The sequence below is a fragment of the Octodon degus genome, unplaced genomic scaffold, assembly GCF_000260255.1.
Source record: "Octodon degus isolate 3935 unplaced genomic scaffold, OctDeg1.0 scaffold00080, whole genome shotgun sequence".
In the NCBI taxonomy this organism is placed as follows: domain Eukaryota; kingdom Metazoa; phylum Chordata; class Mammalia; order Rodentia; family Octodontidae; genus Octodon; species Octodon degus.
This window is the reverse complement of record NW_004524656.1, coordinates 4,008,689-4,030,643: the sequence shown is the minus strand read 5'-3', so window position 1 is coordinate 4,030,643 and position 21,955 is coordinate 4,008,689. Positions and strand designations below refer to the sequence as shown.

Below are 21,955 nucleotides of genomic sequence, written 5' to 3'. Positions count from 1 at the left end.
CTTACAAGGAAGAATCTGGATTTTAATGCTGGTTTTTAACTTCAGTGAAAGCTGTACTGTTTTTGACATTTCAATTCCTTTTGTAAATTGGCCTAGGAGGACACAACTCCAATGGTCAGTAATGCAGGAACAAGACAGCGAAAGTGTCCACTGGAGACAGCAAAACTGACATTGTTGCCGAGTGAAATACCTAAACTAGCCAAAGTAGCAAAGGCGTCTTTTCTCAAAAAAAAAAAGGCAACTGCTTTTTTTATGAAACAAAAGTTACTAATAACCTGTGTGTGTGGAAACAATTTATTTTGTAAGTTCGGAAAATGCACATTATATTCTATCCCAAGGGCTAAGAAAAGAAAATGTTATAAAGAAGGAAAATGACAAATGCAGAAAATGCTGTGCTTATAGGACCTCGGGGTGGGGGACCTCAAGGTTGAACTTTATAAACAAGAAAGCAATAAACATGACAGCGTTCCCCAGATTCATTTTAACTGTGTTGGACTCTCTCTGGTATACGATTAGAATGCCATTTTCAGTAATTGGTTTATGCTAGGGAAAGCTTTACACAAATATCCAGGCTTTGACTATGAGTTACCCTGTTCTATCATTTTCTTCTGTCTTGCTTTCCTCTCCCTCTTGTGCTCCATAGTTTGCTTGCTTTCGGAGAACTGTAGGGAATAAGATTAGTGTATGCCCTTAACCTGGAGGGCAGGGATTAGTGAACTATGGTCTGTGGCCAATTCATTTACTGCTTGTTTTATAAATAAAGTTTTATTGAAACGTGGCTACCCTCATCTAGTTACACATTGTCTGTGGCTTCTGTCATGCCAGAAGGGTAGAGCTGAGTAGTTATCATAACAATCCTAAGGCCTGCAGTAGCCTGGCCTTTTATGGAAAGGATAGCCAACTCCGGATCTAAAGATAATGATTTCTTTTCCCCATCCTCCAACAGGTGAATGGCACCCAAGTGAATGTTCCATTTATAACCGGTTTGGCAACCAAAATCTATAGCAGTGAGGGGTTTCTGGTGATTGACACCAGTCCTGACATCCAGATATACTACAACGGCTTCAATGTCATTAAAATCAGCATCAGCGAGAGACTGCAGAACAAAGTGTGTGGCCTCTGTGGCAACTTCAATGGGGACCTGACTGATGACTATGTGACCTTGCGAGGGAAGCCGGTAGTGAGCAGTGTGGTGCTTGCTCAGAGCTGGAAAACCAACGGCATGCAGAAGAGGTGAGCAGGGCATAGCTCAAACCACGGAGTACATGGCCCTTTACATCTTTCACCTGTCTGCTCCTACAGAGCACAGCTTTGGAGTTTTGATGCTACGAATAGGCACATTAGTGACTCTAGAATATTCTTGAGCTTCAGAGGAAGGAGTTGGGTTTTGACAGTATGACTACATGACCATGTCATCCAGCCCTGAACTAAATGGAACAGTTCATCCAGGAATTTTGAAGCTTTAACCAGGTGCCGTTCGGGAACCTAGGTGCCCCTTGCTGGAGGAAAAATTAGGAGTTGATTTAGAAGAAGGAAAGCAGCTCTTTGTTTCCTACTGCTAGATCTAAATTAAGTCACCTTGGCTTTTACTAGGGAGCTTGATTGGACTGGTGCAGGCTGAAGTCTGTAAGAATGAGTAAAACCTTTTTAAAAACGTATGCATCATGAAGGTTATTATAAGACCCACCTCAGGGTAGCTGAGATGAATGAGCTAAACAAGTTATTCCAGAGGTATTTTAAGTTAGAGTCCCTCTCAGTTGTGGAATTATATCAATTTCTTTCTGGAATTATAGATGAACTTCTCTTTTCTGTTTTTTTTTTTTTTCTTGCTCAATGGCTTGAACCCTTTAAGCTTAATATGCAATGAATCAGGTAAATACATAGTTGTGGGTGCAATGTGTCAAGTCCTCTTTGACCTCACCCCAAGTATAAACTGAAAATGTATGTTAGATTATCCTGTGAATGATGGAGCACAGAGCTGGGCAGAATTTTGGCCAAAGCCTAGTCCACTGTATTCTTCTGCTTGGTGGAACAGAAGCTAAGGCAATGGCTTACTTACATGAGGGCGGCTTGCAAGTGGCAAGTTGGCAGTAGACAGCAAGATTCCTAATTCGACGTTCGCTCTGGAATGACACCCAGTGACCCGTAGCTAGAAAGAAGAGAGTCTGTGCTGAGGTTGCTTACTTTTGGTTTCTGATGCCTAAACTAGAAGAGGTTTCCAAGGCTGCCATGTTTGCTTTCAAATCTTTAATTCTTCCAAGAATCATTGCTATTGCTACTGTTATTGGTTAACCCATCCATACCTATCAATGGTTATTATATCAATCAATTATACCAAAATGTTAATAGTCATTATACCAATAGCTATCTGCCTCTTGTGTGGCATTTTGGCTATCAGCCTATTTCATTTTACCTCTCCTGTGTCCCGGTTATGTAAAGAATAGGGATTACTGTTTTACTTTCTTATGGATAGATAGAGATCGTTGGCACCCAACATCCTGAAGGTCACACAGCTAATTATCCTGGGAATTCCATATTATGCTACCTCAGGACTGGCCCATCGCACACACTAGGGTGTGGTCCTACCTTCCACAGGAGATCACAGACGGTTGTTTTCGCTTCATTCATCCTTCTGTTCTTTCCCCGCAGCTGCAACGAACTGCAGTTCTCGCAGTACGCAGCCACGTGCGACAACGTACACATCCAGATGATGCAGGGCGACGGCTACTGCCTGAAGCTCACCGACATGAAGGGCTTCTTCCAGCCCTGCTACGGGCTCCTTGACCCCCTCCCCTTCTATGAATCCTGCTACCTGGATGGCTGCTACAACCACAAGAAGTTCCAGCTGTGTGGCTCCCTGGCCGCCTACGGGGAGGCCTGCCGCTCCTTTGGCATCCTTAGCACGGAGTGGATTGAGAAGGAGAATTGCTGTAAGATAATTATTTTGTTTCTGTGGAATCTTGGCTGACAGCACTGCCTCATCTGGCGATGACTGGTCCTCCCCAGCTTTTCACATGTATCTGCCTTCAGGGATGGAAAGTAGGGAGTCATGAACTGCAGTGGGGACTCAGTGAGCCCACTCCCAGGGTCACCTAACCCACCTGACCGGTGATGCAATCTGCAAAACAAACAACAACAATGCCTTGGGGAGATGAGGGTTTCTTGGTTGCAGGAGCAAAGAGACATAGTATAAGTCTCATGGTTGATGTTAGTTGAAAAAACTCAACTCTCTCAGTTCTTTGACTTGAGTCACAGCCCAGATCAGACAGGGAGGTATAGGGCCAGTGGCAAGTTGGACTGAAATTGAGCTGGCTTATCTGCCTGTTGGAGAGAAGCTGTAGTTGGATTTATAAAGGGATTCTATAAACTAGAGGGTAAAATAAAAACTTATAGATTCTTGTGGAGAGTTTTTTTTGGTAGTAAGAAAATTATTTCAAGCTGGGCATGGTGATACATACCTGAAATTTCAGCACTAGAGAGGCTGAGGTAGGAGGATCAGTGCAAGTTTGAGGACAGTCTGAGCTCCACAATTAGTTCAAGGTCAACGTGAACTACACAGTGGGATCCTATCTCAAAAAAAAATTACTTCATTGACTTGGTATTTATTTCCATTATTCATTTCCTATGTTAATCAAATCGATAGATGTAAATGTACTTAATCGTGTACAAACTTGCCATATACATACATATGTATCCACATATATAAGTGGCCATTCCCATTCATGTGGTATGATGCTGTAGTTAATAGAACGTGTGTTTCAGACATACAACACCCACCCCATGTGTACACAGGTACCAGTGTATGCACAGGTCCAATCTAAGATTATACATGCACATTGGTAAGTTTACACACTAAATCCAATCAAGTATAGGAATGTGCTCTTCAGAATCAAAACCAATGCCTTGTAACTAATTAAAATATGCATTTTTAATGATTTTAAAAATTGTTAAGTGAATTGCCAGTCTGTTGAAAATCAACAGAAATGTGTGCATGGTAACTTAATATTTTACTCTGCTGTGTTAAAAGAAACACCTCAAATAACTTTAAAATGAAGTATTTTGAACTTTGCAAATTATCTGGAGTATAGATAATATGTATATTATATTGAAGCTCCCTTTGTCAAGGCCATGTTTGTGTTAGCAGTTGGCAGATGAGCTACTGAGTTTTCCACAAGAATTTCTCGCTCTCCTGTGGACTCTAAGCCCTGCACTTTCTCTTTCTCTCTTAGTCCCTTTGGTTGTTCTCATATCCTGCTAATTAGCTGCTGACTGGCTGCTGTGTGGTTGACCCTGCACTGTGTACCGAACACCCTGGATGAGTGAAAGGCCCTTAGTAACAGGAAGCCTTTATCCATAAATATGCCTGCGGGATGCAATGCCTTCCGAGAAATGGAGACAGGCTGGCTCCAGGCCATCCATGTTCTACCTCAACTACTTCCTTACCAGAGGGCTGCGGCGGCCGAGGCAGATGACGTGTATGGAGCTGTTTGGTTTTCACCTTGCTGTTCTGGTGTGCAGCTATGTCTGAGTGACAAAGGCTCAAAATGGACTCCCCTAGTCTTCTCAGATATATTTTACTTGAATAGATTGTGGCTCAGGATCCCCATGAGGTATAGTAGTGTTTTCCTAGCTGAAATTTTGTGTCCTTTTAAAACTCCTTTAAAAGAATTCTCCTGGCCAACTTAGTGCATGCTGAGCATTTGTTTCTTTAGCACTAACCATGGTGATGAACAAGGCTTCCTCTCTATTGACAAGACAGGGATTCTTTAAATAAAGAATTTATAAGGGCCTGCCAAATAGCCCAGTGGATGAAAGCACCTGGAAGCAGGCTCAGGGGCTGGGGGTTCGATCCCCGGGCCTGCCATGCCAACCCCACCCCACCCCCGGGGTGCTCTGAGATGGAGATTGAGACTGGGTGTGGTAGTGTGTGCCTGAAATCCCAGCTCTTGGGAGGCTGTAAACAGGAGAATCACTACAAGTCTGATCTAGTAGTGAGACCCTGAACACCCTGTAGACCTTTCCCTAAAATACCCCCTCCACAGAAAAATTATAAAGCACAAATTTAAGTAAAAAATTTCTCTTAAGGAAAATGCTCTAAATTAGTGCATCTCCAGTGGAGGTACTGGATACCCTAATACATCATTATAGAAAAGTTGTTTCTTTTTCTTTTCTTTTTCTTTCTTTCTTTCTTTCTTTCTTTCTTTCTTTCTTTCTTTCTTTCTTTCTTTCTTCTTTTTCTTTTTGACAGAATGAGGGATTGAACTGAGGCCCTTGTACTTGCCAGAGAAGCACTTATTCCACTGAGCCATCTCCCCGGCCCCAGGAAAGCTGTTTCTAATAACGTGTGATATGTTGTCTATACTTGCATATATATTTACTTCTAGTTCTTCCCTTTCGGCTAAACAGTGAGCCTAAGCCTGCGCTGGTGAATTATGTGTAGGTTTTGATTCATCTGCTTTTTAAAGTATCTAGTAGATGTTTATGGAGAATGAACCAAAGTAGTTCTGCTACAGGGAACCTCTGAGGTCGTAATAGCTCTACAGTTTTCCTTATTGATAAATATTGATTGAGGATTAACTATGAGGTGGCTGGGTGCTGGCAATATAGAGATCAATGATTTGAGTCTATGCTTTATATAGTTATAGGGAGACAAATGTGAGCGGTTACAGTATAGTACAGCAGGTACCATAATCGTGGTATACCGCAGCAAGGAAAAGTAGCTATGTATTCTGTCTTTATCTTATACCTTCATGGTTACCTGGATCAGCTAGTAGCTTTGAAATGGGGTTGTGATGCTTAGCTTGAGAAATATTTATGAAGGTCAAATGCACTGATTCCCTCGAAGCCCGGGTCTCAGTGCCAGGCCCTTAACAAACATCTACTGCCCCCTATCACTGTTGTTTTCTGGAAGGTCGCCTTGCTTTGAAACCTGCAGCTGCCAACTAGTCCGTATCTATTTGGATTTGAATGGCAAGTCCTGGGTGGAATCCCGTGCTGCTTGGTGTGGGTGTGAAAATCATGTTGTGTTTCTGTGTGTTTTCCTTTTTAGCAGGAGTGGTTGAAGATCCCTGTGTGGGGGTGGACTGTCCCAACCGAACCTGTGAGCTGGACAACGGAGGAGAGCTGTGTGGCTGCATCGAGCCACCGCCCTATGGAAACAGTGAGTGATGAGCGCCGCTTTGCGCCCTGAAAGGCACTTGGAGGGAAGCTGGCTGTGGTGGTGCAGGAAGGTGCCGGGGGAGGGCCCTAATGGGTCCCACTCTATTGGTTAGAGGCCCAAATAGCAACGTTTTCAGGAGCACTGAAGCGGAACAAAGAGACAATCTGACTCCTTCAGTTAATGTTCATTTCCTCATAGCTACAGCCTTCTCTTCAATGCATTGTAGCACTCAAATTTGTACAGTAAACAAATGGAATTGATCAATTCCATCAGAGGCCACACTGAATATCAAAGATCTAAGGTGATCATGAGAAAATTGTTTTGAGAACAACAGGAAGAAATTAAGAGAAGGAGGCCAGGTGTCATCAGGCTGGAGAGGAGCCAGCTTTACCTGGCTCAGAGCTTTTTGGTCCTGAAGATGCAACTAAAATGTTTGAAGCAAGCAGCTAATAATTAGGACTCTTGGTTTTGTTCCTAACTGTGGTTTCCTAGCCTGAGCTTATCTGGATGTCAGCTTGAGGGGGAGCTGCTTTCCTAAACCAAGCACCTCAGAGAGGTGCTAAATTTAACACCATTTGAGAATGAAAGTCTAATTAATTCTAAGGCTCCATAGGAGGGACAGCCGCATCACCAACGCAGATAAGAATATTTCTCGGTTTCAATAGTGCTTTTTATTGGGAGTTTATGTACTCAGAGAAAATGCCAACTGATGCATCCCTGTGTCAAAAGGCCAATTCCTGGTGCTTGCTTGGGACTTAGGACGTTCTCTCAGCAGGACGCTGCCAGGCCTTTGAGTGCAGCCAGGCTGGTGCTGCTCTGATCAGAGGTGTGTTCCTTGGCCGGGTCACACTGTGCCAGCTTCTGCGTGACTTATAGGAAAGTAGCTGCACCCCAGTGTGTGTGGGAGGAAGACCTGGGTTACAAGGAAAAGACAAAGTGTACTTTATTAGCATTTTTGTCTTTTTAATGAGGCTCTACATGTTATTGCTTTGAATGAATTAATATATTCATTTGGTGTGATCAAAGCTTAATTAGAAATGCTTGCAGTCACTGACTGGAGATCTTTTGCCTCTTCTAAAAGGAAAGGCAGTGGGCGGTCTCCCCCACCGCGACCCCTGGGACAAGACTGACTCCTACCGGTTGGTTTTGTAATGACTGTTTTCACAGACTCGCATGACATCATCGATGCCGAGGTGACCTGTAAGGCAGCCCAGATGGAAGTGTCCATATCCAAATGCAAACTCTTCCAGCTCGGCTTTGAGAGAGAGGGTGTGAGGGTCAATGACAGACAGTGCTCCCACATCGAGGGTGAAGATTTTATCTCCTTTCAGATCAACAACACCAAAGGGAATTGTGGAAACATTGTGCAGGTGAGGACGTGGGTCAGAAAAGAGCATCTGGCAGAGGATGTGACAGCTCCTGTTGTCTGCACATTGATTGGCCCTGAATCAGGGTGGTGTAGTGTCCCGAGCCAGTGGGTCAGTCAACGAAGGTCACCTGGAGAGGAGCGGGGAATTGAGGAGGGGACAAAGGATAGGAGATGTGAGAAATGGAGACAAGACAGGATTCTGATCAAGTCTCGTTTATTCAGGGGAGGTGCTGGGTATATATAGTGGAGGCATAGGGAAGTGACCTCGGCGGGTAAAAGGCGCGAGTAACTAGGCAGCCGGGCTATGACAGGAAGTCCCACCTCCGGGGCACAGCAGGAGACTTATGGGAAACAGGCGGGGTAAAAAGAACTAGGAACTTAGCTCAGCAGAGGTAGGGGAAGAGGAAGTCAGCGTCACAATGACGCTGATGCACCAAGAGAATTTTATAGGTCAGAGGCACTCAGGTGACCATTAAGGGATATGTGGCGTGGAGTCATGATGTGGCAGATTCACAGGATTTAGAAAGACTCACTTGCAATAGTATTGGAGACCTGGAGTTATTGTGCCTCCCACAGTCTAGTTAGAAACATGCTCCTTAGAGAATAGCAAAAAGGATGTACAAAGTAAAAGACAGCAGAGACAGCCGTCCTGTGGTGCTAAGTGGTGGACTGAGCCAAAAGAGCACAATACATTATGTGTTTCTTTCCTTGCTCTGCGACGCCTGCTGTCATCATTTGTTCTGTGTATCTTCCGCACTATTGCTACCGCTCTTGTGTTTCTGTTGTCCTTTGGGGTAAATAGAGCCTGGCCTAGCTCTTTGGGATAGTAAAGTGTGTCCCAAACATCATTGAACAGCCTAGCAAAGTACAGCATGGCCCCAGTTTCTAGTGTCCGAATTTGCTAATGTGTGTATTAGCAAAGCATCTTGCTTCTCTTCCTGAGCTTCTTGTGGTGTGTCTTCTCTTCAGGATTGTGCTCTTAACATTTTTATCAGAGAGTGAAAGGAGCAAGGAGCTGAAACTCTCACGTTCATCTTGCTACTTATAGGTGTGTCTGGTGAAAGGTTTAGTGGAGAGATTTTGAATTAAGGGCTCAAAAAAGACTCTTCAGGTCAATTCATATCGCCTCACAATGGCCATAATTCATGCTTTCCCTGGCTCCGGTTCCCATAGATAACTGGGGGGTTGATGGTGATTGGGGGGTGGTGGTAGTTAGAATTTAGAGAGACATGGAATCGGCCTTCTGTGGGCATTCAAGGTTATCAGGCTGAGGGTGCTGTTGGCCTCTTTCGGAGTGGCTCCCTCCCAGTAAGTGATGAGGCCAGCTTCACCCTCATTTATACTAGCCTCTGGATTCTGTATGGAATGAAACTATTTCTCCACTTTCAGGGATATGGATTTAAAATGCAAGCCACATTCTCCTTCCCAGATTTAGTGACCTCTGACCTCTCCTTGGTCCACAGTCCAATGCCACTCATATCATGTATAAGAACACAATCTGGATTGAAAGTGCCAACAACACGGGCAACATTATCACGAGGGACCGCACGATCAATGTGGAATTCTCTTGTGCTTATGAGCTGGATATCAAGATCTCCTTGGACTCTGTCGTGAAGCCTATGCTGAGGTAAGAGATTACGCAGCTGTGCTTATTGCTTTGTCTTTCCTTGACAGTTAAGGTTAGCATAATCAGAACTGATCGCATTTGTCCTTGAAGCACTAGAGAAAATATAATTCCTATTTCCTGAATCTAAATGCTTTAGACCAATGCTGATGGATGGATTTTCTATGATGCTGGAAATGTTCCCTGTCTGAACGAGCCAATATGGTAACTATATGTGGTTGCTGGACACTTGCAAGGCGGCTCAAGGGGTTTAGGAATTGAATTTTTATTGTATTTATTTTAATTTTATTTAAATGTAAGCCCCTCACCCCATATGCAGTTGGTACCATATTGGACAGCATAGCCTTACATTTTACTACTACGTGTTTTGCCTTCCATCTGTTTTCTCAGCTTGAAAAAATGTAGGTAATTGAATCAGTAATTTTTTTTTTCCAATTCTCTCCCTCATGACTGTTTGTGTCTCAGTGTCATTAACCTGACAGTTCCCACCCAAGAAGGCAGCTTCACCACGAAGATGGCCCTCTACAAAAATGCCTCCTACAAGCACCCTTACCGCCAGGGTGAAGTCGTATTGACTACTCGAGATGTGCTGTATGTGGGGGTCTTTGTAGTTGGCGCTGACTCCACCCATCTGATCCTCACTCTCAACAAGTGCTATGCCACCCCCTCCCGAGACAGCAACGACAAGCTCCGCTACTTCATCATTGAAGGAGGGTGAGTGGCTTAGGCTTTTGTCCATCTTATTTTTTAGGGAAAGGCATAGGAGCTAGCATGTCTCCATACCTATAGAACCAGCATTTTATGCTAGTAAATTCATGTAATTTTTACAGCCTGTGAGGCAGGTTCTGTAAACCTCATTTATATTTATAGAGAAATCAAGCAACTTACTTTATAGGCAACAGGTCAATGGCAGATCCTCAGGTCATGTGGCACTTACTGCAAGATGCTGCGCTCTCACTGTGATCACAGACAAAGGGATTCTTTCCTGTTTCTTTAGCCTGCAACTTGAAAGGAATACAGAATTCTATAAATGAAAGAATGCCATGAGGGTCATTAAAGGCTAATGAATAAGGCATCTATCAAAATAAAACAGAAATTAGAATGCATTAGTCCCCCTCTCATCTGAGGGACACACATTCTAAGACCTTAGTAAAGGCCTAAAACTATAGATAGTGCTGTGGAGTCCTGTGTATGCTGTGTTTTTTCCTGTGTATCAAATCTGTGATAAAATTTAATTCATGAATTAGGCACAGTAAGAGTTTAACACCTATCGCTAATGATAAAATGGAGCTATTGTAACAATCTACTGCAATAAAAGCGACATGAACTTAATCTCTCTGTCTCTTTCAAAGTCTTGCTGTACTGTACTCACCTTTTATTCTTCGTGTGACAATGGGAGATGATGCTGTGCTGACTGGATAAAATGAAGGAGGCGTGGGACGCTGGCATTGTGTGTGGACAGAGGTCACTTGAACACAAGCACTGAGAAACTGTAACAGTAGATGGCTACTGAGGAACAGTGTAGCGTATACAACAGGGATATACTACACAAAGGATGATTTGTGCCCTAGAAAGATAGAGCAGGATGGCACAATGTTTCCTCATGCCGCTTAGAGTAGCATGCAATTTCAAATTTATCAGTTATTTCTGGAATTTTCCATTTCATGTTTTCATACAGCTGATGGAAACTATGGAAAGTGAAACCGTGGCTAAGACATGCTGGATGTCTGAGTCACTAGGACAAAATCCCTGACCTGGACAACTGAAGGAAGGAGAAGATTGCTTGGGCTCATGTTTCATTCCAGTCAGAACAGCACAGCAGAGGCAGAGGGGAGCAGCAGAGGGCAAGCTGTGCAAGGCATGGTGGGCAGAAAGCAGAGGGAGTTGAGGGAGGGGCTGGGGAGGCTGAGATAACCTTCCAGGTCATGCCACAGTGACCCGCCTCCTCCAACCATCCCCACCTCCCAACAAGTCATCCTGCAGTCCAGTTTCCTTCCAAAGGTCCCGCCTGTGATTCCATGAGGCTTTGGAAGGACATGTCTGTATGGATCATAATGACACAATGGCTACAAGCTCAACAGGCTTCTTTTTATTCTCCATTATATGCCTACTGTTTCATTTATTTTCTGAAACACATTAGTTATACCACAACTTTAAATAAACGAATGGATAAAAATGAATGAATAAATGAGAAGAAAAGAATACAGGTCAAACAGCCAAAAGAATAATTATCTTAATTTTTTTTAAATAAGAAAAATACTTAATGATTATATCAGGCGCTTTATGCATATAATAATGTTTTTCAATAATTCACTCTCAACAGCTTTATTGCATACTCAATTTAAATGCAATGAAATTTATTTGCTTTAAATGTAAATTTCAGTGATTTTTAGCACATCTGAAGAGGAGTACAATGCCACCATGATCTAATTTTAGAACAGTTCCACCACCCAATGCAATAGTTCTTAAAGCAAGTGGCTGTATTAATCAGAATTCTATTATAATTGGTAGAGGCCAATTTAAATTAGTTTATGCAAAAGAGCAAGGTACTTAATAGTTATAAAACCAAATTTCTAGAGTAAATGTAGCTGTTAAGACATTCTTCTTGCTCTGTCTTTTGTCTTTGCTTCTCTCTCTCCATTGATCTTCTTGGTGGCTACAGTGCTGCCCTCCTATACTTACCCCATTGTCACTACAGAAGAGAAAGCATTTGTAATTCCAACTCAGGTAATTCCATGGAGGGAAGAGGACTGACCTGTCTTGGATCTCTTGCCTGTCCTTCTTTTGGTGAATGCACTATTGGGAGTGCCTGGGCTAGGTCAGCATCCACTCCTGTGATGGGGCGGGTTGCTATGGATACTATATCTTTGTGTTGGGGGCAAGAGGAATGGTGCCTGAAAGGAATAGTGATGTAGCTCTGAAAAAATAGACATATAGTATTTTTTTCAGATGGGACAAAGTTGGAGAAGTTCAGCATAGAGCTCATCCACAGCCACCTACCTAGCAGGGGTAGAGAAGGACGCTTCCTGGGTATCAGGATACATAGTTCCCTACTGGAGCAGGCATAGTGTACGACATGGGTTGCTAGTATGTTGTAGAATTTTCCTCAGAGTCTTCACTGAGGCATTTGTCCCTCTGAATTGGAGTTCTGCCTTCTCAGAGATGAAGGCAGGGATTTGGTAACTTCTTGGTCTCTTCCAGTGTCTAAGGCTGTTTACATGACTCTTCTCTTTTCTCCGTGTGTCTTGCCTCCCCTTACCTTCCCACAGTAAAGAGTTAAGACCTGAGCCCCCTCTAGAAATGTAAACCTCAATTATACAGCTTGTGTCTCCTTTGAAGGACAGTGTGGTATTTAGCATTTTTAAAATAGTATTTAATGGACTTGACCCAGAAAGGGAGAGGGAACCAGGAGCGTGCTCATAAATCTCAGCTTACCCCAGGGTCTGTTTGCATAAATGCCTTCAAATTAAACTGTTGTTAGGTGGGAAATGACTTTGCCATTTGGAAAGATTTGAATCTCTCAGTCATTCTAACCTTTCTTGGAAGGGTGCATTTTTTTTTGTTGAACTTACGGGAAAACTGTTGCTTGTTGTTAATGAATGAGTGACAAATGGATCCACTTCAGAATTTCAGAAGGCCAGCTGTGCGGAGGTAGCACCAGTCTCTGTCAGCAGCCCAGAGGCTGGGAAACACTGGCCACTTCTGTCTTTTCTTCATGTTCCCAGACAGACGTGAGGACAAGTGTTCTCTGTCAGGGAACAAAAATGTCTCATGCTTTGCTTGTTTGCCTGCTTTAAGAGAGGTACCCAGTCAGTAATCTTTTGTCCCCTAGACCCCATCACTCTGCCCATATTTTTTTATTACTCAGACTTCAAGCCATCTCCCTGGGAGAGGGCTGATGGTCTGACTTAGGAAGAGGTCTGTGTGAGGACAGGAGGCTGCTCCCACTTCAGAACTCTTGAGCTGATTTTGATTCTCCAAAGGAAGAATGATAAGGAAAAGCATGGATGCTAAGTTTTTATTTCAAAGCATTCAAGATACTGTTGTCTTGAACATCATTTTGCACTTCACCTAGAAGGCTAATTACACAACTTTATATAGGTGTGGGGATGCTGAGGGATAACCTCAATTTTTAATTTTCATTATTGCTAAGCTATTTAATCCTGTGGGCTTGGAGGAAAGAAACATTAGAAAGAAAGGAATCATCTCCTTTATCTTTATCATTTAAAGAGTCTCTTGACTCTTATAGGCCCACTTTGGCCATGGCAGGACAATTCATCTATCCATCCATCCATCCATCCATCCATCCATCCATCCAACAAATATTTCCATATGTCTATTCAGACCATGCAATATACTGGAATCTCAGTGGGGATGCTGACCTGAGTCCTGCACTTCAGGGACGCACATAGGTGCTGTTGGCCAATCTGGGAGGGGCCCCCACTCCTGCTTGCTCAGGTTGTACTTGGAGAACGTGGTTGGACTGCTACAGAGGAAGGAGTGGGAGATATGCATGGGAAGAAGAGCAAAAGTACCTTCCAGTGGGGTGAACGTTCCATGAAAATGCTGGAGCACAAGAGACTGGGATGCATTCGAGGAACCTTTATGTAGTTAAAGGAAAACCTGAGTTTCTTGTCTTGGCTGTGACTGGACATTAGCGTGGTACCACGAGAGGGAAGGGAGTTGAGAGAAGAGGTGGTCACGTCCGCCAAAAACGATTCCTCAGTGCCTCCTCCATGGCACTGCTTTTCCTCTCCATTTTCTACCCATTTTAATGCATGGGAAGAGGCCCCTTTGGGGTTTGAATCGAGAGCCCCTGCCAACACCGATAATTAACTGAAGAAAGTGCACAGGAAGTAAGAACTAATCTTGTGTTTGTTAAATTGTTATCAGCAAAACACAGCATTATGAGGGGGCGCGCCGAGGGAGGAGCTGATGTGTAAGGAGCCTGAGTGCAGCGCTCGTAATTTAGTTTTTAGTTGTAGTGAAGATGCTAATTCAAGGTGATATTCGATCTCTCAAAGCCAACAGTGAGGAAATGATCATAAATGACAAGTTCATGCCATCCTGAGGTCACCACTTTCAAATGTAAAGTCAATTTTTACCATTTCAGATGGTTTTCTGTGAGTTGTGAAATTTTAAAATGAAGATGGGGATTAACGTGTGAGAAAAAGAAAAGAAAAAAGTTAAGCAAAGATGCTGTTATTTGTTCTGAATAGGTGCCAGAACATCAAAGATAACACCATCGGCATTGAGGAGAACGGAGTCTCTCTAACCTGCCGTTTTCATGTCACTGTCTTTAAATTCATTGGGGATTATGACGAAGTTCATCTTCACTGCGCAGTGTCGCTTTGCGATTCAGAAAAGTACTCCTGTAAAATTGTAAGTGAGAGTGCAAAAATGGAGCGTTGAGTCTCTTTTCTTTCTTTTTTTTTTTCAAAGTTTTATTGATAAACAGATAGCAATGAGACAGTTTCAAATCAAATCAGAAGTACCGTTTCAACAAATAATACACTGCATATATTCTTCTTAGTGGTTAATTGCTATACAAGAAGTGGACTTGTGATCCTATTTACAAACACCATTAGAACAAATCATTCTATTCATTAAGAGAATGCAACTATATATCTGTCCTAACTACTTTGAATACACAGATACAAAATGGACATTCATCGGTATGCCCCACTTTTTCTAAGTTCCATTATTGAATATTATAGGTTCAATAATGAGTCTCTTTTCTCATGGTCCTGGTTTTCTCAGCATGTAGACCAGAATAATGCTGGGTGGCTGAATGGAACCACCTGTGCGCAGTTAGGAGCGGGCAGTCAGCTTGGGGAAAGCGAACACAACAGAACAGTGCCCACCTACATCTCTGCCGCTGAAGCATCTGCTAGGCTTTGACTTAAGACTGGGCCAGGGCCCCTCAGCCTTGGCGTTACTCACACATAGCCACCTTGGCCTCTACCCGCTAGATGCCAGTGCCGTCTGCTCTCTGGGTGCAACACCCTAACAATTCTCCAGATTGCCCAGTGTTCCCTGGGGGGACATGATTGATCTGGTTGAAACTTGACCATAGTCTGGAGCAGTTGATTTTATGACCACTAGGTTCAGCTCTGTTCTATTCTGGGACCAAACTCCTGGGCTCAGAATGCGGTTCACTCAGTTCTTACACCCCTTTCATCTGTACCCGGGTCTGCGGGTCTAGAGGGCTTGGTGGCATGAGGACGAAGTGCAATCAAAGCGTCACTCCCATGCGCGTTTTGTACCCTCACCATGTATGGCCGTGTCCTTAAGGTTTGATTGCACTGGTGCCTGGCCTCTACCCTTTAATATTCCAGCCTTTGATTATCTCATGTTTGTAGAACCAAGATTTGAATTATGGCTGGAGGTACAGATGGTGCAGCATATATTAGTGTCTGATGAGATACAACAACTCTCATTCCGGAGCACAGAGCTTCTTTGAATGTAATTCCAGCATGGAGAATATATTTAATTCTGCTCAACATAAAGCCTAGAGTCCCAGTGGGCTCGATGATCAAGAATGCATTGGTTCTAATTAATCTGAGCAGCAGTAGTGCTGGAGGCCGGAGCCACTGCCTCTTTTGGGGGTGGAAACGTGGTGAAGAATAAGTTAACAGTTTAATTGTGTGAAATGTTCCCTCTGGTATTCTGTCTTTCAGAATTGCCCACAAAATTCCAGGGTTGCTACCGATTATACAAAAGAACCTAAAGAACAGATCATTTCAGTGGGACCTATTAGGAGAAAAAGTATGTATGTTCCCTAAAACATGCTATAAATTATTGAGACAATGGGGGTTGAAGGCTCAAACGTGCTTCACCTGTGATGTGGGTCTAGTGGATGGGAAGGTGACACTGGGAACAACAGTGTGTGAAGCTGGCTGCCTGTGGCCTCATGCACATCTATTCGTTGGCTTTGAGAAACTCAGTGGGCTTTGTTTTGTCCCCTCCTCCCTTTAAGGCCTTCTCTTAGATACAACTCGAAGGATGGAACTGTCTGTGATTAATCTGCCCACAACTCGTTTTCAGGGCTGGACTGGTGTGAGGACAATGGGGGCTGCGAGCAGATCTGCACGAGCCGCGTAGACGGGCCGCTGTGCAGCTGTGTGACTGGCACCCTGCAAGAGGATGGCAGAAGTTGCAGAGGTAACGGCTCCTCCCAGCTGGCGCAGGCAGCTCGGGGGTCGGGGGTGGGGGGTGGGGTAGGGCGGTCCTTACCCAGGAGACGTTCATATTTGAGACGCACTCAGCAGCTTACTCCTGAAGGTTCCAGAAATGAAGGTTTCCTTGATACCCTGTGAGGTGAGCAGGACTCCCTTCAAGGTTGAATGAAGCCTGCTTCGATGCAGTCTTAGTTAGGGTCATTTGGATTTGGATAAAGCGGGTTGTCGGCCATGAAATGTCCTTTATTCAGCTCAGTGCTGCAGAGCTGTCAGTTCCCTGTCAGACTGACCTCTCCCGTGTGCTGTTTTCCTCAGCCTCGAATTCTTCGAGCGAACTTCAACTATGGACGCTGCTCCTCATCATGACCCAGATTTCACTGTGGCATTTTGTCTATAAATCAGGCATGACCTCATAATTTACTCAAGGCTGATATATAAAGTACTGTAATTTACTTACTTCAACTCACTGTAGGATAAAGAGTGTGTGTTCCTAAATCAGAACCTATTTGAAAATGTCCAGCATCTCAAAGTCATGCCGCCTTCCTCCAGCAGTCAGAGGGCTGGAGGAGAGCGACACTTCAGGCTCCTCTGCCAAAGTATGCAGCGCAGCCCCGGTAAGCCAGCTATGGCGGGCGTGTATGTAACCTGAAGTGCTCACACTGTTTCAACAAGGAACTTTGGTTCACACGAAAAGCCAGCAAAGGAAAAATTCTGGTTATAGAAGTCTCACCAAACACCTAACCAGGCAAATCTGTGAAGCCACTGCTGTTTTTGGATCCCCGCGTTTTACTAACAGAGGGTCTGTTGGAATGATTTTGAAATAATGACTGGAAAGTTTGACTCTCTCCAAGGAATCTTTCTGATGTTTGGAAGTGTCTGATCCCTGATACGCTTGTGTTGTGCTCTTCTGTCATGAGACTCCCCCTCCCTGCCCCGTGGCCTTCCGCCTTGCCATGCTAGGTTTGGCCACCTCGGGAATCTCACTCTACTCCAACCCCATTTCATCCCTCAAACTCAGTTCTTTCTCTTTTGACAAATCAACCAAATTTTAAACGTGTTTTATCCTTAAATAAACTTTGTGTTCACGTATTCTCATTATTGGGTGGCTGGAATCATTCTTATTGATGTTAAGCTTTGATAGTAAATACGAGACTATGATTAAAAGCAGAGAGCAACAAGCAGCAGCCACTGGGCCAGGCAGGCACTGTGGGCCAGGGCCTCAGTGTGCCGAGTTACAGTCCTGTCACGATTGCTTACAGAGCGCTAGGGGAGGAGCAAGGGGCTTTACAGAAGAGACACAGGCAGTGTCTTCCTTCGTAAGCAGCACGTGAACACGCACTTACTGTAATTAGCTACAAAACAGAAGGCCTGCTGAATACACCCTAGAGTTCCTCACTGTTTAAGGTTAAATACAAATCAGTGTTCACTTCAAGTTTATTTTGAAGTTGCACTGGATTAAATGGACAGCATTCTTTTTCTTTCTCTCGGCACTCTGAGACCTTGAGCAAGGGTGCTTGGCATCCTTGAACGTGGGCACGAGATGGCAAGGATGCCAAGAGTGCCTGCATCGTAGGTAGCTGGGCCGCGAGGGAAGACGAGGAGAAGCCCACCTTGCGCTGCTGTGTTCTCCCAGCCCTCGCGTCCTTGGGGACCAGCAAATTCCGGCTGGTCTCAGCGGTCGCACATGCGAGGTGGCTAAGAGGACACCTGATATTGATGGAGAAAAATAGGCATCTGCTTGTGCTTGACCTCTTAAGATCTTTGGGGAAAATGCTGAACATTGAGACAGATGAAGGAGTCAAGCCATCTATTCAACCTGAGCCACAGTATTTCATCCTTACTGTGATAGAAACTGCTGTCATGAGCGTGTTGTCTGTTTATGTGAAAACACAGCTCCCGACTGTCCCAGACTTGAGGCTCAGAAGATTCAGATGAACTAATTGTTAATTATAATTCATCTGATGAATTAATTATTCATATCACAGAAGTTAAGATTTGCAAAATCAGATAGAGTAGGGGTTGAACACAGTCACGTTTCACTTGAGTTCCTTAGATGAATTGTAAGTGAAAGTGTAAAAAGGGCAAATGAAATATTATATACTTGCAAACTTCTTTTTATTGATTCTTGTATCAAAGTCATAGGAAATCAATAAACTAAAAGCTATGTATATTTTTTCAAAGCTTCTAAATTAGACCTTTTCTTGCCACATTTTTGCTCTTGGTATCTGCATTTTTCCCTTTGAAGGCATCTTTCATTTGTCATTGGAATAAGCCACATTAGGCTGCCCTAACGGGAGACCCCCAGGTCTCTGTGGCTTGAATCACAAGTTGTTTTCTGCATGTGGGATACTCCTCACCCTGGAGAGGAGACTGATGGTGGGTTCATTATCTTTTAATGTCACCAACTCAACATGTGGCTTCAAGACCCTGTCAGCAGGGGGTGAGGACACAGACAGTCGTACCCCATTGCTGGCAAGTCTTTGTCCAGAAATGATGCTTATTGCTGCCGTTCGGATTCCATCAGTGCAAATCATATGGCTGTCACTAGCTTTGGGAGACCTGCAAGTGGAAGCTTCCTGTGTGCCTCACAGGAGGAGCTGGGAATCTGGTGCGCCTCTCGCAGCATCTTCAGCATCTTCTGTCTGGCTTGCAGACTGCTTCCAGCGGTGTCTACAACACAGCACCTTAGTGAACTTCCTGGAGAACAGAGCAATGGGGAGATGATCTTGACCCTCCTGCTCATTCTCTGCTCAAAATATGGGCCATTTGATGCCTCAATACCTTATTTTCCAGCCTATACAATGAGAACATTAAGCTGCTTTTTTAAAAAACAAATGTTATTATTTAATTTTTTAAAAATTAATTAATTTGGTACAGGGTCTTGCAGCTCAGACTCACAGAGATCTTCCTGTCTCAGCCTCCCCAGCCCTGAGATCACAGGTATGTGCCACCACACTCAGTTTCAGTGGCCGGCCTGGCACAGGGCCAGCATGGCATGCAGTACCTGGGATTGAACCCGGGTCCTTGTGTTTGCCAGGCAGGCACTTATACCTCTGAGCTATCTCCCCGGCCTAAGCTTCTTTTCAAATATTCCTATGTTAGGAAATGAGACTGATGGAACATGAGACATGACAGTATGTATTAAGATTAATTTCAGAACATTATCTTTTTGTTGTACTCAGACTAGCCACAAGGATGAGAAAGAGAGGAACAAAGGAAAAGAGAAAGCACATACTTAGCAAATATTAAATAGTAAATTAATTGGGACTCTTGCTGACTTGGTATAAAGAAATAATGTTTTGGAGGCTGGCATTTCTGACAGCTGGGAATTCATATATATATATATATATATTCAGTAGTAGGTATGTGCTGCACTCAACAGTATAGTGGCAAATCTTGAGAGCACTACTTGTTTAACATAGTCTAATATTCTATTTTTAGAACCATTTGACATTTAGCAAGAGCTCGAAATCTAATAAAATTTCTTTCAACCAAAGGGATTAAGTAATTATCAAAAGATGACAATTATGCAGGGCTAGGGTAATAAAAAATTATTTCTTTTCTTTACTAATTTTGAATTAAGCATTACCCCCATTCTGAACCTCCCGAGCTCCCTCCCAAAAGTGAAAGCCTTTCTACACCTCGTAGCTCCTTGCAACTGGGTCCTGCTTAGAACGCGATGACATTTTTCAGCGCCCCATGCGCTGACATGCAGCACGGCCTTGAGAAAGAAAATCAAACAGCACCCCCTAGCGTCCACTTTTTATGTCTGCACAAATCCAAATGTATATCAAATCACACCAATCAAATTATGATTTTCCCCCCCCCCCCCGAACATTACCAAAATACAGCTTTAGAAAACACATGAAATGCCAAGGACATTTTCTGGAGAACAGTATGAGATTTATTTTTATTCCCACAGTAAGCCTTATTCCAGGAAAATACCAGCGTTTGTCTTCCCATGCAGATTTTGCCCTTACTATCTATTTCTCTAACATGATGACAAAAATAGCCGCTGAGAAAAATTAAATATCTCTTTAAAATGTTGAGAAATAAAACAATCTGATTAAGAAAAACCCCATGAAATATTTAGTGGCCTTTTCTCCCCCGGCAGAATGTAAAATACTTTCCGATGCATCTACAGACCGGAGCGATAACTCTGCTCTGACTAATGGAAGGCTCTTTTTGTGATGGTTTAATTATGTTTGCTGAAATATGACTCTCCTCTAAGGCAACATCTCTGTGGCGGAGGGACAGATCTCAGTATCTATAGATAGAAATAAAATACAAAGGACTCATCATTCCATGAAGAACTCGGCCATCAAATTCTATTTGCTGAAGAAACAAATAGAGGAGGAAGATTCACTGTGTGTGCGTTGAGCTTGCGTTTGCGCACAGCCCCTCGGCTGGCCACACTCTTGTGCCTTGGCATAAGACCCTGACAGCAAAGGGTCTTTGAAACTAAAATGTTCTCCCAGTAGATGAAACAGCAATCCTTTCTGCTAATGTAGCATCTTCCATAACTAACGCGTTCTCACCTGTATTTAGTGCTGCTCAATCTTGGATCAGGCTGCACTCTGGAAAAGAGATTAGAGACGTGTTCTGCAGAAGTGATGCTTGCTGTGGCATGAAGGGCTAACTAGAGAAAAATGCAAGCCCACCTACCTACGTGGGCTGGTCTGTATACGTTTATTTAGTACATTTTCAGTTTCTAATGAGGCATATTAGAATGATAATAGCCTTGCAGAGCAAAGAATGAATGAAATGGAATTGTGCATTTTCTGCTCTTAATTATTAAATTATCTGTGTGGAATACTTAGTGTGCAACAGTGCACGGGTACTACCTTATTTTAATTGGGCAAACGTAACAGTATTTTACTGAAAAAGATAACATATTTAATTGCCCTAAGGCTTTCAAATCTTTACATTGGATCTACCCAGAATTTCTGGAAGGTTTATTTATTTCTTTAAAGACTATACTCAGGCTGCAGATGTAGCCCCTTGGCACAGCATGGCGCAGCATGCTGGGGCCCTGGGTTCAACCCCTGGCCCTGCAAAAGTAAACACTCTAGTTACACAGAGATGTGCTTCTGAGTTGTTTATTTGTTAACCTGAGATAGAGAAGGCATGGGCGGTAGCTTTTCCTTTTTCCTGACACCAGCACTGTCAGTTCAACAGGCATCTGGTCCTTAGAAGTTGTTTATACAACGACACAGGGCTGGAATCCCGAAGTCAGATGCGTGTGTTCATCCACACTTTCATCCGTCTTTCCATTGATGACTACAAAGTACTGTTAAGGAATAGCTATAGCACGTACGTAGGGCAGGGAGTCTGCCCTCCTGAAGAATCACAATCAGAAAGCAATTTGGCAAATGAATTCGACAAGGGGAAGATGATTCGACATATAATGTGAAAGCATCCAGGTGTTCTATCAGAATATTCATGGCCTGAGATGAGCAAAGGAGCTGGCAGGAGCACAGAACACAATTTTTGCCCTTAAAAAACCCTGGATTGTAAATTCTCACTTTGGACATCCAAGCAAGAAGAGTGGTGGAGGTATTCTAAACATTAATTCCAGATTAGCAGCAATGTCTGGAGCCTAGAGCTGCTTGGCCCTCCAC

At 43.5% G+C, this 21,955-nt stretch overlaps 1 protein-coding gene across 1 annotated transcript in view; it reads left to right on the top strand.

Moving 5' to 3' along the window:
• Positions 1 to 17,285, top strand: part of Tecta (tectorin alpha) — a 73,977-nt gene extending 56,692 nt beyond the window's left edge. The window contains exons 15-24 of the mRNA XM_004636399.2: positions 947 to 1,233; positions 2,650 to 2,930; positions 6,050 to 6,160; positions 7,328 to 7,530; positions 8,993 to 9,156; positions 9,619 to 9,867; positions 14,373 to 14,535; positions 15,834 to 15,921; positions 16,201 to 16,317; positions 16,650 to 17,285. Of these exons, the coding sequence (XP_004636456.1) occupies positions 947 to 1,233; positions 2,650 to 2,930; positions 6,050 to 6,160; positions 7,328 to 7,530; positions 8,993 to 9,156; positions 9,619 to 9,867; positions 14,373 to 14,535; positions 15,834 to 15,921; positions 16,201 to 16,317; positions 16,650 to 16,750 (1,764 nt within the window). The 3' untranslated portion in view covers positions 16,751 to 17,285. The remainder of the gene's footprint in view (positions 1 to 946; positions 1,234 to 2,649; positions 2,931 to 6,049; positions 6,161 to 7,327; positions 7,531 to 8,992; positions 9,157 to 9,618; positions 9,868 to 14,372; positions 14,536 to 15,833; positions 15,922 to 16,200; positions 16,318 to 16,649) is intronic.
• The last annotated feature ends 4,670 nt before the right edge of the window (positions 17,286 to 21,955 follow it).